At 44.1% G+C, this 16,494-nt stretch overlaps 1 protein-coding gene across 3 annotated transcripts in view; it reads right to left on the reverse strand.

Annotated features, from left to right (window-relative positions):
• LRP6 (LDL receptor related protein 6) overlaps window positions 1–16,494 on the reverse strand; it is a 122,042-nt gene that overhangs the window by 16,433 nt on the left and 89,115 nt on the right. For all 3 annotated transcript variants that reach the window (XM_035102241.2, XM_060275147.1, XM_035102240.2), the window contains 8 exons: window positions 15,924–16,150; window positions 10,648–10,832; window positions 9,117–9,443; window positions 8,101–8,303; window positions 6,724–6,935; window positions 5,341–5,534; window positions 2,977–3,186; window positions 2,604–2,729 (listed from right to left, as the gene is read on the reverse strand). In XM_035102241.2, the coding sequence (XP_034958132.2) occupies window positions 2,604–2,729; window positions 2,977–3,186; window positions 5,341–5,534; window positions 6,724–6,935; window positions 8,101–8,303; window positions 9,117–9,443; window positions 10,648–10,832; window positions 15,924–16,150 (1,684 nt within the window). The remainder of the gene's footprint in view (window positions 1–2,603; window positions 2,730–2,976; window positions 3,187–5,340; window positions 5,535–6,723; window positions 6,936–8,100; window positions 8,304–9,116; window positions 9,444–10,647; window positions 10,833–15,923; window positions 16,151–16,494) is intronic.

A 16,494-nucleotide genomic window follows, 5' to 3' on the forward strand; every position in this document is an offset into this window, starting at 1 on the left:
GGAGTTTCCTTCTTTGGAGGTCTTTAAGTAGAGGCTTGACAGGCATATGTCAAGAATGCTTTGATGGTATTTCCTGCTTGGCAGGGGGTTGGACTGGATGGCCCTTGTGGTCTCTTCCAACTCTATGATTCTATGATCTACATTGCAGAACAGAAACAGTCTTTAAAGCAGAGGTCAGCAAACTTTTTCAGCAGGGGGCCAGTCCACTGTCCCTCAGACCTTGTGGGGGGCCGGACTATATTTTGAAAATATATATGAATGAATTCCTATGCCCCACAAATAACCCAGAGATGCATTTTAAAGAAAAGGACACATTTAACTCATGTAAAAACACCAGGCAGGCACCACAAATAACCCAGAGATGCATTTTAAATAAAGAACACATTCTACTCATGTAAAAAATTCTGATTCTCGGACCATCCACGGGCCAGATTTAGAAGGCGATTGGGCTGCATCCGGCCCCCGGGCCTTAGTTTGGGGACCCCTTCTCTAATGTATACATCTCAAGACCTACATGGTTTCAAGAGCAATAGACACTCCGGGTTCAAAACAAAATCCGTGTTAAATAAAATAAATTGCAACCTAGTGCTAATAATGGGTCTATTTATATGTTGTTATTTTCTGCCTGGGATTATCCCCAAGGAGATATTGTGAGGGTGCCTCTGACTCACCCCTCCCTCCTACTGCCCCTCCCAGCTACTCTCACTATGGTTTTGAAAGTGTCACAACCAAAGAAAGAAGGCGGATTTCAATCTGAGGAGGGAGTGGGCATCCCATGTCCAGCTACACAACTCTTTGTATAATCTTTCCTCTCTGTCTCTCCTCCCTTTATTTTAAAACGATAAATCCACTAGCCTGTTGTCAAGCTATGGCACAGATGAGTTGTACTCTTATATCAACTGAAAGCCATGAGCCATTACCCTTATGCCAACTAGCATACAAACTTAGCAGTATTTTAGGCTACTTCTGGGCAACACACTAAATGAAATGCTTAGTTATAAACAGGGCAAAAGTTGCTTTGTTGGGCATTGTTGGGAACAATGAGCACTTGGGTCTAATCTGCTGAGTTGTGTCTTTTCTACTCATCTTACTAGGCTGTTAAGTTCATACACACAAAAAGGAGAATCCTCATTTGCCTCTGCTAGTTGTTCCATGCCCAATAAGTGCCTTTCCTTGGTGGCACTGTGCCCCAGAGATCGCAGCAAAAGACTGGGCAAGGTTTTGCCCACTCTCCTCTCTGTGCAATGGCTCATAGGAAAAAGCTGCACTATGAGTCCTTGCAAGGGGGAGGGAGAAAGCCTATATAAGGCTGCTTTCCCTGTAGCTCAGAGCCATTTTGCTTTGAGAGCATCTCACCTGCCCACCCTCAGGTTAGAGCCTACACTGAGCAATTTTGGGTTGCTGGTTGACAGGGCCAGAAAGGATTCCTGCCCCCTTCAACCTGATTGGCACTTCACTGGGCTTCCCTCCCAATGAGGGAGTTTCCCTCAGTGAAATTATGGCCTTCCTTTGTTAGGTGGGAGAACATTGTTTGTATGAGGGTGGAAATGGCATTGGGCAGGATCAACATAGGGGCCTGAGGGGAGGATTGACCACAGCAAACCCAAGCTTGGTTGGAATCTGTACCCTGATCCCCCAGTGAGATCTTGCTTGCTTGGCTTGCACCACTGGCCAACTCCCATGGAACAGGTTTGGAGCAGTGCAAACCCAGTGGATTCATTCCATCAACATGGGGCTTGTGGCATTATGAACTGACCCTAATAAAGTTTTGGCCTGATTTTATCCACTGTTGCTGCTCTTATGATTCATATAATGCACCTGCCTGTTCTACAATAAAAGTCTATATGAAAACATTAAAAAGGGATATAATGTACAGCAGATGGGTGCACCACAGTGACTCAGTGTCTAGTTATGTGCTTTCTATAAATGCATACAATAGGTCTTGTTTCTGAGTGAGGGTTTTTTAACCAGCCGTGCGGCGCCCCCCTGGCGGCCCTGAGCTACCCAGCCTTGCCTTAGAGCAGGCCCTGACCACCACAATCTCAATGCAGCTATTCACACCTAGGACTCACCTATACGACTGCAAATAAAACATTTAAAGTGTGTTTTAAGTGAAATATACAATGTGACACTAGATGGAGATCCTGAGCCTTATAGAAAGTTCAATGTATTTTTAAAAACACTTTTTTTCTTAAAAAAAGCATTTTCAGGATGGTTTTTATATGTGTGTAGATTCCACCCTAGTTAGCAAGACTATAGTTACTATTGATTGAATGGAGCATAAATTTGGAGAATGTTAACTGCCCTAAATGTCTAGCCTTGGACTGCAGAGGCATCTCTCTTAACAATGCTTTGGAGTAAGATGCAGGCTTGTGCACTCCTTTCCCCCTCTTTAGTACAATCCCCCCCCCACCCCAAGCCTGCTCTGTTTTAATCATGATTTAGAATGATATGATTTTAGTCATGGTGAGTACTACTTGGGCTTCCCACTTTAACCAGATTTTGAAAACAGGGTTTGAAGTGGGTTTTCAGATCTTTGTATTGACTTACATAGGGGGAATGATGCCACTTAAAAATGGAAACAAAATAAAAAGAAGCTTTACCTCCACAAGAAAGTTCGTCCTGGAGCAAGACAAGGTGCACAGGGCAGGAACAACGTGTCGTTCCATCACCTTTAACAATACAAATGTGTGAGCAACCACCATTATCTTGGGAACAGGGGTGCTGTCCTAGGGAGCAAAATAAGAGCGGAAACTTATTGTTCATGTATTAAAACTGTTTTAAAAAAATAAAATACAGCATATATCATTGGTTTCCAAATTATATTCCAGGTAACCCTATGGCTCATTAGGAGTTTACTGGGGGATTCCTCAATGGTAGTGAACAGTATAGTACATAAAGAAACCAACAAAATCTTAACCATGTATGATATGGGTCATTTAGTTTTTCTTCCCTGTTATGTTGCTTGACACTTACTGTACTCCTGCATGTTGAGTTCCTTAACAGCATGAATATCGCTGAGCTGGGTAATACGAGCCTGAACTTTCATACGTCCCTCTCGAAGTGTTGTGTCGATCTTTTCAATCATCTGTTGATGTCTGTCAATCCAGTACAGCCAGTTTTCAAACACAGTCAGCCCTACTGGTTGTAGTATGTTGGTATCTTCTAAGACTATCCGATTGGCTCCTATGGAGTGGAGAGGAAATATAGTTGGAAAATGTGGCAACAAGCGTTCAATGAGAAATAACGCACAAAGTAACTACTCACTGCCCCTCCTCACGTGTTTGGCTGGTCATCCAAGGAGAACGTCACCCCATCCAAAACGGATTGCAAGTCTCTATCCCAATGAACTAATTTCCCAACCCATCTTAATATCTGGATTACATTAGTTTTGGGCTGAAAGGAAGCAAGCAATCCCCATACCTGTTCAGGATTACTCACAGCCTCCCTCAGACAGACAAACAAGAGGAAAAGATGCATCCTGAGGCACTCCAATGGCCAACAGCCAGAAGATGGAACAAATGCCCCCCCACCCCCCTGTACGCCATATGTAAACTCTAGATTACAAGACACTGTGCCACTGAATACCAGCTGCCAGGATTCAGCAGTGGGAGGCAGCTTTTGCCCTCAACCTTACAGATTTCCCAAAGGCATCTGGTGGGCCACTGGGGGAAACAGAATGCTGTACTAGATGGACAGTTTGTTTGATCTAGGACAGTGTGTGCGCGTGCGTGTGTAAAACCTGTCTTTCTAATATACATGTTGAATTACATAATTAATATGTAGCAGATCCTACCGCTTATCACCAATTAATAATTAAATATAGTGCACACATCTCACTGCACGCCAATTACATGAAGTTGTTCAATTTACCACAGGCTCTCATGTGGGGACTTGTGTGAGGGAAAACTTAATGATTTAGAGTCTCAGGCAGCAGCTGATCCCTGTGAGATGGGGTGTTTTTTGGGGGGGGGGGTGTCCTTCTGTGTCAGGGGGAAATGGAGGGGGAAGATTTAACTAGCTGCCTTATGCTGAAATAGGAGGTTGGGTACTGTGTGACATGAGGTGACAATGATGGGGAGAGTGTTTGTCAGTAAGCAATGCAAGCAAATGTGTCTCTACTCACAAGCCAAGCCCTACTAAATTCAATGGGGCTTACTCCTAGGAAAGTTTAGTTGAACTCAGTGGGGGTTATTCCACTTAGACCTCCGAGTGTGGAAACAGATGCAATTTGAACTACTCTTAATTTAGTTGAAAATATATTAAATATATTATATGGAAGTTTATTTAATGTTTTTATTAAATCAACTACTTACTTAAATTGTAAAAATGCGCACAAAATTGCATAGAACAATAATATATTTCTGTCCAAATCTTTCAATGGTTTAGTTGAAGCAGAGGTACAGAGTTCCACACGCCATGGGGGGGGGGCTCATTGCATGCGCATGACGTCACACACGTGTAACATGACACATGCGAGGCCCAGGGAGGCCACCCACCACCATGGGGAGGCCCAGCTGAGGCTGCCTCTCAACATGGGGAGGGGCGCTCAGCCCCATCCCAGCATACTTTGGGGCACTGAACTGTCCTCAGACCCATGAAGTTGGCATGTAGGCGTTGAAGCATGCTATCAGACATCATGATATACTGAAAAATCATGATGTTTAGCTGGTGATATATTGCGATGTTGAAAACCAAATATTGACCAGCCCTAGGGGACAGACTAACAGATGAGTGTTGGCCTGAAGTTGACCACAAATACAAACTCTGTCTATGGTTAAGACCTTGTTATATAGCAGCCATCCAAGACTGCAATGGGCATCACTTGGAAATGTAGCTCAATATAAGCACTTCTTAAGGAAACCAGTGAGAGTTTGGTCAGATAATGAACTCTAAAATACTGTTTTCAGGAGTGGATACCAAGGAAAAAAATTGGTGTTTCTAATTAGTTGTAGGTCCATTCTGGATTTTAGCCAGAAGATCCAATCCATCCCTTAGTTGACACACTCAAGATTAATGCAGAGCTCAGTCCTGGAAAATAAGAAGTGTCTAAAACACATTGACAAGCTGCTTTACAGAGCTGGTTATCACCCAATTCCATAGAGCATAGCACAAGAAAATGCTCAATGGGCACAGTAGGAATTATTTTAGTATATTTAAACTGAGTGTAGTCTGCTCTTGCCTTACAGAAATTTCTGCAAGTTCACTACAATGAAAATATAAAGAAGAAAGGGGGAAACAGCAATGGAGCAAGTAAAATACCCATTCCTTCCTACCAGTTTATGAAATACTTACAACACTGATTAAAATTGGTAAAAGGAAGTTGTTGTTTTACTCTACCTGAAAGGTCACTGCTCTCAATTTTCCGGAGGTCAAAATCTGCCCAAAAGAGCTTCCCCAACTGGTTGTCAATTGCCAAGGCTACAGGCCTGCTCAGTCCACTGGAAAACAAGACCTCACGTTCAGTTCCATCTAATGCAGCCCTTTCTATTTTAGGAGGAGACCTCTCCTGGTGATTGGTGAAATACATGTACCTATAAAAACAGAGTTAGGTCATTTATGTCCTTTTCTTAAAAGCTGTCCTTCCCCATATATTTATTTATGGAGCATAATATCTAAGATGTGGATATTATATACCGTGTTTCCCCTTTTTTAAGACACCGTCTTACAACTTTACACCGTCTTATTCTCTCCGTTTCCCCTCCTCCCCATCCTGAGTCAAGGGCTCTCCTACCTTGGAGGCTTCTAAAGGGAAAGGGAAGGAGGGGGAGAGGAGCGGCGTCAGCTCTCGGCGAGGAGGCCGGGGCGGCTGAATGATGAGCCGAAGAGGAACCTGCGCGGCACCTTTTCTCTGTCGGGGGGGGGGGGGAGAGACGCGATCACAAACATACAGAGAAAGACAGACGCGCACAGAGGGGGAGAGAGAAAGACGCACGGGGAGAGAGCGAGAGAGACGCGCGCGCGCACACACAGAGAGAGACGCACACGCACACACAGAGAGAGTGCGGTGCTGCTTCGCGCTTTGTCAGCGCTGCAGCCGCCGCTTCCGAGCGCTAACCCGACCTGGCAGGTTCCTCCTCCTGCCACGGCCGGCATTGCAGGAGCTGGGTCCTGCTGGCTTGTGCCCTCGGTGCTCCGTGCGGCACTGCTGCATGCTCTATCGGCACTGCAGCCGCCGCTTCCGGGCACCGACCCAACCCGGCAGCTTCCTCCTCCTGTTGCGGCCGGCGTGCTGGGTCCCGCTAGCTGGCTGGGGCGCTCGGTGGTCTTGCTCCGCACGTCGCGGAAGTATGGCTTATTTTCGGGGTATGTCTTACATTTCTCAAATGATTAAAAACCCTGCCATGCCTTACTTTATGACTACGTATTAAAAAAGGGAAAACACGGTATATTTTAAAGTCGTGCTTCCCTGATCCAATAACTATCAATGCCAAATTTCATAACAGCTATCCCCTAACTATTCAACTAGTAATCTCTCTCATTTTATTTTCCCCACCCCGTTTTTCTCTCTCTTACACAGCCACACTCTCCACTGCCATCCCTCTTCCAATCACTAAGTCCACCCAACATGCCATTCCACTCTGCTGACAACCATTCTTCCATTAGTTACTCTGTCATAGAAGCACCTTCTATTTCAAGAAGGTGAGCTGATAAAAAAAAGAGAACCTGGTGCTTTGATTGCTGAGTTTTAAGCATGTATATTGCATGCAACACGCTACCTACCCTTTTTCTGGGTTTACAACAATGGCCCTGGGCTTATCCTGGTCTCCTTTCAGAACCACCCCCATCAGCCTTCCATCCAGGCGTGTAACATTGATTACATTTGTGGCTTCACAAGTCCAATAAACATAACGACTGTAGATGTCAATACTCAGATCATAGGGTTGTATGTCTAGGTTCTGATTTGGAACTGGACTCATCACAACTGTAAAGCTCTGGGGTGGGAAGAAAAAGATTGAAGACTGATCCAAGGAAGCAACCAGAAGAGAATTAGCTACACAATGCAGAATTACTATGTGAAAGCAATGGCTTTAAAATAATTCAGAGCCTCAAAGTTCCTTGGCACAAGTTACAGCTAAGTGTTGAAACAGAAAATAATAATAATGTTTTCTTTCTTTCTTTCCCACCCATCTGGCTGGGTTGCCCCATCCACTCAGGGTGGCTTCCAACACATTTAAAAACATAATAAAACATCAAACATTAACAATCTGATACAAAGTAAAAATTCACATAAACTTATATCAAATATGAGTACTGCCCTGAGACCTTTGGGTATAGGACGGTTTAGAAAGAAAGAAGGAAAGAAAGCAATATTCAATAATCCATTAAAAGTGCAGCACTTCTCATTTTCATGCTTCTACTGTAATTCCAAGAAAGAGAGATTGCTGTGTCAGCAGTATGTGGTTCCCACAGTTGGTGATTTTTATCTATCCATGCATGAGTTCATTTTTGAATATAACAGGAAATGTTTCCCAATTTAGTGCTTGTTAAAGCATTTCAATGCACTTTAAGACCCCTGCTGTTGTCTTTTATTTCATTTTTATTTTATTTTAAAGTGAACAAGGAAGTAAAATAGCTGTCCAGATAAATGCAGTTTGATATTTAAATTACCAGGTTGGCACTGTTTGTAATACACAATCTACAGTTAATATTCAGGTACCAGAAGGAAGTTTATTACATATATTCAGAATAAACATCAGCTTGACTTCTCATGCCCATTTTAATAGGAACATAAAAATATTTAAAACATATTGTAGTTCTACTTCTAAAGCAAGGTCTCTCAAATGTTGTGCTTTACTAGTTTTATGGGATGTCTGTTCACAAATCTACAGAATCTGTACTAATTTTAGCTAATTCTCCAAAGACTCATAAAACTAAGAGATAGGTAGGTTTGAAATATAATACGATCTCCTCAAAATTGAGGTATTCCTATTATTTACATCTGTTCTCCATCCATGACCATATTCCACATATACCCAGTAGATTTTAGTATACAAAATTCATTTATAAAATATTTAGAACATGAATACCATTTTAAAGAGCCCTATTCTCTCCCCCCCCCAATCCTTTGGAAACCCCAACAACCCACACTTAAAATACCTGGCTGCCATCCTCATGTGACCTCCTGATAATGTTTTGCCGAGAGTCAATCCAGTACAGGTGCTTGTCTACAGGGTCATAGTCAATGGCTCGGATGTTCCTGAGGCTATGGATTGGAAGGATAATATCTGGACTCTGCTGCTCATCTATCACCATGCGATTTATTGCATTCTTCTGACTGAACAGCAAAAAACTGGTAGGGGCTTAAACATAAATACAAAAAAGCCAACCGGTCATTTTCAAAAACAAAAAAACTATTCATTTCACAAAAACATGTTTATGCTACTACACACGTATTTTTAAAAAATCTATTTTGCTCTGGATATCTTGATAGTCTCCATTATGGCTTGAGTATTAAGAATAAAGCTCAAATCTTAAATTCAAGCATGATGTCAGTCATGAACTTGCTGGATAGCCTCCAACAAGGCTCAAGGCTCTCTGAGCTCTCCAATCTGAAATATAGGTACTGTATAATATGAGTGGCCTATGCTTAGGGTTAGTATTAGAGAACTAATTCATGCAATGTATTTTGAGCATTTAGGGAAACAGCTAAACAGAAAGTTACTGAGTTTTTCAGCCATGAATAAAAAACAAAAAGCCTAACACATGCAACCTACCTGTATATTCCGGCGTATAAGACGACTGGGTGTATAAGACGACCCCCAGCTTCTCCAGTTAAAATATAGAGTTTGGGATATACTCGCCGTATAAGAAATACGACCCGGCGTATAAGACGACCCCCGACTTTTGAGAAGATTTTTCTGGGTTAAAAAGTAGTCTTATATGCAGGAATATACAGTATATTCAAATCTTGCAAGAATCAAGTTATATCAGACCCCAACAAACCTTTCTATGTTACAAGTGGAAATGGCTCAGTATTTGGCATATTCCTGCTCCATCCACTACAGCTAAATCTCATTTTTGTTTGTATTTCAAACATTACTGTAATATTTGAGAGGAACCACAAAAACATAGCCCTTTGCCCTCTGCACCACCTAACTGTGTTTATGGCTTACCGCTACATGTTCTGTTGTCAGAATTCAAGGAATAGTGAGCTGGACATCCGCAGACAAAACCACCAACAGGCACTGCCAAGCAGAGGTGGGAACAATGCCCATTACTGGAAGCACATTCATTCCAGCCCGCTTGACGGGATGAATGGAATACTAGGATATCCATCACGTAATCCAAGTGGTTTTGGATGACAGTTCTGTTTTGGCCACTGGTCTTGTTGGCACGTTCAATGCTTCGCCGGCTCCAGTCTGTCCAATAGATGTAATCCTGGTACTGAGTCAGACCAAATGGATGAGGCAAGTCATCTGCTATAACATCACGGTCAAGACCTGTTTTAGAAAGAAAAATATACACTGATGTCAAGATTTCCCCACCTCTCCCACACTAGGAAGGACAGTTCTAATCAAATACATCAACAGTAACTCATAGATATAATGAACATGAGAGCCAGTGTGGTGTAGTGATTAGCTAGTAGGACTACAAGTTGGGAGCTCAGTTTCAAATCTGCACTGTTTCAAACCTACGCTGTGTAACCTTGATCCAATCACTAACCTACCTCACAGGGTTGCTGCAAGGACAAATGGGAAGAAGGAGAATAATGTATGCCACCCTGAGCTCCTTTTGATAAACAAGTATTAAGTGAAACTTTGCAAATGAATGAATAGAGAATGAATGGAGAAATTTATGGGAAAACCTTTTAGACACACTAGAACAAAGTAATTCTGACAGTGTAAAAAGTTATATTCATAAATCTTTTTTCATAGGGACAGTAATTTATATTTATATGATACTAATGAATAACTGGTTGGTTCTTTCTGAAAATCAGTATCAAGCGAGCTTTTGCCCTTCTGCTCCGCGGGAGGTTTCTGTCCTCTGAGCTCGCCTTAGGACACCTGCGTTATGGTTTGACAGGTGTACTGCCCCAGTCAAACTCCCCACCTGACACTGTCCCAGGAGTGGGTTGCTGGGCGCTTGCAGCCAGTAGCGAGAGCCCCTCGGGGCTCCCCCCCCGCCTCACCGGGAAATTGAAAAAAACGATCAGAGTATTGGTATTTCACTGGTGGCCTGGACAGGCCTCCCACTTATTCTACATGGCATTCAGACTTCAACTCTAATCTGGAGACTGTACATTTAGTAGGTGGGAGCACTTTTTATGTTTTCATTTTACAATAAATGTACACATCCCCTTTCCTGGCTCTCAAAAGCACCACAGCTCAAAACATTGCATACCATTAAAAACTAAGTAAGAAAACAAAATATGGGTCAGCAGAAAACAAAGGCACTAAATTAGTATCAGAACCAGTCAATCATTGGAGAATGAGAGTCTTCACAAAGCAACGAAACATCAAGAGGAATGGATCAGATACAGTAGATTGTAAGAGGGGGAAAGAGACAGCCAGCTGGCCAGTCAGATTTCACTGAAGACCTTAGCAGTTGGGTTTACTGGAGCAGGCAGCATTTTAAATACCCCGATCCCCACTTCAGCTGACTTCAAGAATCCTAGCATGTTCCAACAAACCAGCGAAACTGTACCTAGCATATTTGAAGACTCAATTAGGTTGGTATCCAAATCAGTCCAATACAATCTTCTTTTAGCATAATCAATTGTGAGCCCATTAGCCCGTCCCACATTCGGCACCAATGTTGTACGTTCACTACCATCCATGGCAGCTCTGTCAATTTTGGGCTTTCCACCCCATTCTGTCCAGTACATGAATCTGAAAATATAGATCAAATATTCTGTATTCATCTCATACAGAACCAAAGACAAAACATAGAAATATATCAGAACTATAATGCTTAAACATTAGTTTTAGCACACAACATAACTTTCATTTCTTTTGAGAGGTAAATAGTTTCACTGTATTGTGTATAATAAATCCCTAGGTTTAAATATTCACACAGCCATTGCAAACAATGGGTGGCTTTAGGTACATAATGACTCTGAGCCTAACTTACCTTACAGGGCTGCTGTGGAAGATAAAGAAGGAATATATGGTGATCTGACACTAAGTAAAAGCGAAACTAACAAAGTGCCATGGTCAGATCACTACCTGGTGCAACTGAACTTCTCCGCGACCCTTCCCCTTGGCAGGGAGGTGGGACCTATTCGGATGGTCCGCCCCGCCACTTAATGGATCCAAATGGCTTCCAGAGAGTGGTAGGGGATGCTTTATCCCATATTGATGGCCTTTCAGCCGATTCCCTGGTGGCCCGCTGGAATGTGGAGTTAACCAGGGCTATTGACTGTTTGGCTCCAAAGCGCCCTCTCCGATTGCATGGAGCCTGGACAGCCCTGTGGTTTTCTACGGAGCTGAGGGTGATGAAACAGTCGCTGAGACGGCTAGAGTGCCGGTGGCGGAAAACGCATTCTGAATCCGACCGAACACGGGCTAGAGCTCAACTTCGAGCCTACCAAGTGGCAATGGCGACAGCGAAGAGGACCTTCTTCACCGTTTCTATCGCATCTGCAGAAAACAGCAGCAGGAGACTGTTCCAGGTGGTTCGCAATCTATCTGAACCACCTTCGTCATCAATCAGGCCCTGGTAGGGACCCCAATATCTCCTGTAATGCTTTTGCAAAGTTTTTTGCAGATGAAGTCGCTCAGATTCAGAGGGAGGTAGACTCCACTGTGGGAGCCCTGTCTAGTCATGTTTCATGGGATCAATTTCAATCTGTTACCTCCGAGGATGTGGACAGGCTGCTTGGACGAGTGAAACCAACCACCTGTCTCCTTGACCCTTGCCCATCCTGGCTAATAAAAGCGAGCTGGGAAGGGCTGGGCGATGGGCTCCGCGGGGTGGTAAATGCTTCCCTCTATGACGGAGTATTCCCAGACCCACTGAAAGAGGCGGTCATTAAACCACTTCTTTAAAAACCATCTTTAGATGCGGGTAATATGGCCAACTATCACCCAGTCTCAAATCTTCCATTCTTGGGCAAGGTGATTAAGCGAGTGGTTGCTGAACAACTCCAGGAACGCCTGGAAGAAGCGGACCATTTGGATCCCTTCCAGTCAGGATTCAGGCCTCATCATGGGACTGAAACTGCCCTGGTCGCACTGGTCGATGATCTCCGGCGGGCTAGGGACAAAGGTGAGAGCTGTTTCCTAGTTCTGCTGGATCTCTCAGCGGCTTTTGACACCATCAACCATAATATCCTGCTGGAATGTCTAGAGGGGTTGGGAGCTGAGGGCACTGTTATACAGTGGTTCCACTCCTTCCTTCTGGGCCGTGTTCAGAAAGTGGTGGTGGGGGATGAGTGTTCAGACCCCTGGGCTCTCACTTGTGGGGTGCCTCAGGGCTCAGTCCTCTCCCCCATGCTTTTTAACATCCACATGCAGCCGCTGGAAGAGATCATCAGGGGGTTTGGGGTGGGTGTCCATCAGTATGCGGATGACACCCAGCTCTACCTCTCTTTTAAATCAGAACCAGTGAAGGCAGTGAAGGTCCTATGTGAGTGCCTGGAGGCGGTTGGAGGATGGATGGCGGCTAACAGATTGAGGTTGAATCCTGACAAGACAGAAGTACTGTTCGTGGGGGACAGGAGGCGGGCAGGCGTGGAGGACTCCCTGGTCCTGAATGGGGTAACTGTTTCCCCTGAAGGACCGGGTGCGCACCCTGGGAGTCATTTTGGACTCACAGCTGTCCATGGAGGCGCAGGTCAATTCTGTGTCCAGGGCAGCTGTCTATCAGCTCCATTTGGTACGCAGGATGAGACCCTACCTGCCTGCAGACTGTCTAGCCAGAGTGGTGCATGCTCTAGTTATCTCTCGCTTGGACTAGTGCAATGCGCTCTACGTGGGGCTACCTTTGAAGGTGACTCGGAAACTACAACTAATCCAGAATGCGGCAGCTAGACTGGTGACTGGGAGCGGCCACCGAGACCACATAACACCGGTCTTGAAAGATCTATATTGGCTCCCAGTACGTTTCCGAGCACAATTCAAAGTGTTGGTGTTGACTTGTAAAGCCCTAAATGGCATCAGTCCAGTATACCTGAAGGAGTATACTTCCAACATTCTGCTCGGACACTGAGGTCCAGCACCGAGGGCCTTCTGGCGGTTCCCTCGTTGCGAGAAGTTGCAGGGAACTAGGCAGAGGGCCTTCTCGGTGGTGGCGCCTGCCCTGTGGAATGAATGCCCTCCCAACAGATGTCAAAGAGGAAAACAACTACCAGACTTTTAGAAGACATCTGAAGGCAGCCCTGTTCAGGGAGGCTTTTTAATGTTTAATAGATTACTGTGTTTTATTTTTCTGTTGGAAGCCCCCCAGGGGTATAATGGGCGGGGTATAAATATTATTATTATTATTATTATTATTATTATTATTATTATTATTATATATGTACATTGGTCTGAGTGTCTTAGAGGAAATGTGGAATATACAGTTTATAATTATAATCCACTATGCTAGATGCTATATGATTTTAATCGTATTTTTATTGGTTATTTTAGTTATTATCAGTACTGAAAAAAAGCCCTGGTTATTATATTAAGTTAGATAGGTAAAGGGACCCCGACCATTAGGTCCAGTCGTGACCAACTCTGGGGTTGCGGTGCTCATCTCGCTCTATTAGAATCATAGAGTTGGAAGAGACCACAAGGGCCATCCAGTCCAACCCCCTGCCAAGCAGGAAACACCATCAAAGCGTTCCTGACAGATGGCTGTCAAGCCTCCGCTTAAAGACCTCCAAAGGAGGAGACTCCACCACACTCCTTGGCAGCAAGTTCCACTGTTGAATAGCTCTTACTGTCAGGAAGTTCTTCCTAATGTTTAGGTGGAATCTTCTTTCTTGTAGCTTGAATCCATTGCTCCGTGTCCGCTTCTCTGGAGCAGCAGCAAACAACCTTTCACCCTCTTCTATATGACATCCTTTTATATATTTGAACATGGCTATCATATCACCCCTTAACCTTCTCTTCTCCAGGCTAAACATACCCAGCTCACTACACCATTCCTCATAAGGCATCGTTTCCAGGTCTTTGATCATTTTGGTTGCCCTCCTCTGGACACATTCCAGCTTATCAGTATCCTTCTTGAACTGTGGTGCCCAGAACTGGACACAGTATTCCAGGTAAGGTCTGACCAGAGCAGAATACAGTGGTACTATTACTTCCCTTGATCTAGACGCTATACTCCTATTGATGCAGCCCAGAATTGCATTGGCTTTTTAAGCTGCTGCATCACACTGTTGACTCATGTCAGGTTTGTGGTCTACCAGGACTCCCAGATCCTTTTCACATGTACTGCTCTCAAGCCAGGTGTCTCCCATCCTGTATGCCCAAGTGTAGCACTTTACATTTCTCCCTGTTAAAATTAATCTTGTTTGCTTTGGCCCAGTTGTCTAATCTGTTCAGGTCATTTTGAAGTGTGATCCTGTCCTCTGGGGTATTAGCCACCCCTCCAAATTTGGTGTCAAACTTGCTCAGCATGCCCTCAAGCCCATCATTCAAGTCATGATAAAGATGTTGAGTAAGACTGGGCCCAAGACAGAACCCTGTGGCACCCCACTAGTCATTTCTCTCCAGGATGAAGAGGAGCCATTGATGAGCACCCTTTGGGTTCGGTCAGTCAGCCAGTTACAAATCCACTGAATGGTAGCATTGTCTAGCCCGCATTTTACCAGCTTCTTTACAAGAATATAATAGGGCACCATGTCAAATGCCTTGCTGAAATCAAGATAGGCTATATCCACAGCATTCCCTTCATTTACCAGGCTTGTAATCCTGTCAAAAAATGAGATCAGATTAGTCTGGCCGAGGGAGCTGGCGTACAGCTTCCAGGTCATGTGGCCAGCATGACTAAGCCGCTTCTGGTGAACCAGAGCAGCACATGGAAATGCCGTTTACCTTCCTGCTGGAGCGGTACCTATTTATCTACTTGCACTTTGACATGCTTTCGAACTGCTAGGTTGGCAGGAGCAGGGACCAAGCAACGGGAGCTCACCCTGTCGCGGGGATTTGAACCGCCAACCTTCTGATCGGCAAGCCCTAGGCTCTGTGGTTTAACCCACAGCGCCAGCTGCATCCCATTAAGTTAGATACATTGTTTTTACTGGTACTCATCTTTTAATGGTTTTGCCTGAAAAATGTATAGAGGAAATTGAACATCTTTTTATATTACAGCTTTTAAATTGCCAAGTGATCTGTAGCTTTGTTTCTGTCATGGCATGGGATTGTAAGGAGGACAGTGATGATGACTAACCTGTGACCCTCCAGACGTTGTTGTACTCCAAGAGGAAGGGATGATGGGAACTGTAGTACAGTAAAGTCCACTACCTCTGGTGTAACAACATATGATCCTATCTACTCTATGGATCACATTACCATACCCTTATACTGCCTATTTTATTCTAATTATTCCCTGGCATTACATGTTGGAAAATCATTGGCATGGGCAAATCATGTTTTTGATGAGTTAAGACTTACCAGGGGTTATTCAACAGGTAAAGAAGATTTCCTTAAGATATCTTTTTTGTCTACCACTATTAATATTTTCCTGCCATGATCAATGTAACAGGATATACCCTCAACTCACCCAGGGCTAGGATGAGACCCAGCAGGCCTGGCTTGCACCACATGTACTGTAGGAAATCATCAAGAACACTCTGCAACATGTAAGGGGTTTGTGACTGACATACAGAGATTCATCAGCACACATGTGAAGAACAGAAAGGTAGCAAGGTTTGAAATCAGTGGCTAAATGATCATTCTCACAGCAGTCAGCATTTTTTCCTCAAACCTTGCTGAAATTGAGTCAGCATATAGTTTAATTGCTTAATACAGAAAATTAAGCAAGCCCCTTACCCTTCAGCAGGATCCAGTGCTAATGCCCGAGGACTATCCAAATCCTTCCACACTAGAACCTGTCGATGCTGCCCATCTAACTTTGACACTTCAATACGATTTGTTCCAGTATCGGCCCAATACAAGTTCTTTCCAAGCCAATCCACAGCCATGCCTTCCGGGTAATCCAAGCCAAACTCAACTACATGCTCCAAGGCACTACCATTCATGAATGCTCTGCTGATGGTCTGCAATGGGAAGTAGCAGGAGAGGGAAGGCAAGAGACAGAGAGTACACATGAAAGTTAGGAAACAGCACACTACTTTAGTACATTTATATAGAGCTCCAGTGTGTTCCTGTGGTTTCTCTTCTTAGTTCTCTCTCTCTCTCTCCTGTTCTGATTCACACAGCATTTAGTGCACAGGTTCTCCCAGCTGCCACTGGGTTTTCTCAGTCAGCTTCTAGGGGACGTGTCCTCCTTGTAAACGTTCCTGGCATCCTCCACTCCCCCTTTGTATTGCCAGAAAAGATTTCTAGGATTCCCCACACCTACCAGCTGTATTGTGGACTGTATCAAGGAACCCTGGTACAT

This window comes from Zootoca vivipara, chromosome 5 (assembly GCF_963506605.1).
Source record: "Zootoca vivipara chromosome 5, rZooViv1.1, whole genome shotgun sequence".
Taxonomy (NCBI): Eukaryota; Metazoa; Chordata; class Lepidosauria; order Squamata; family Lacertidae; genus Zootoca; species Zootoca vivipara.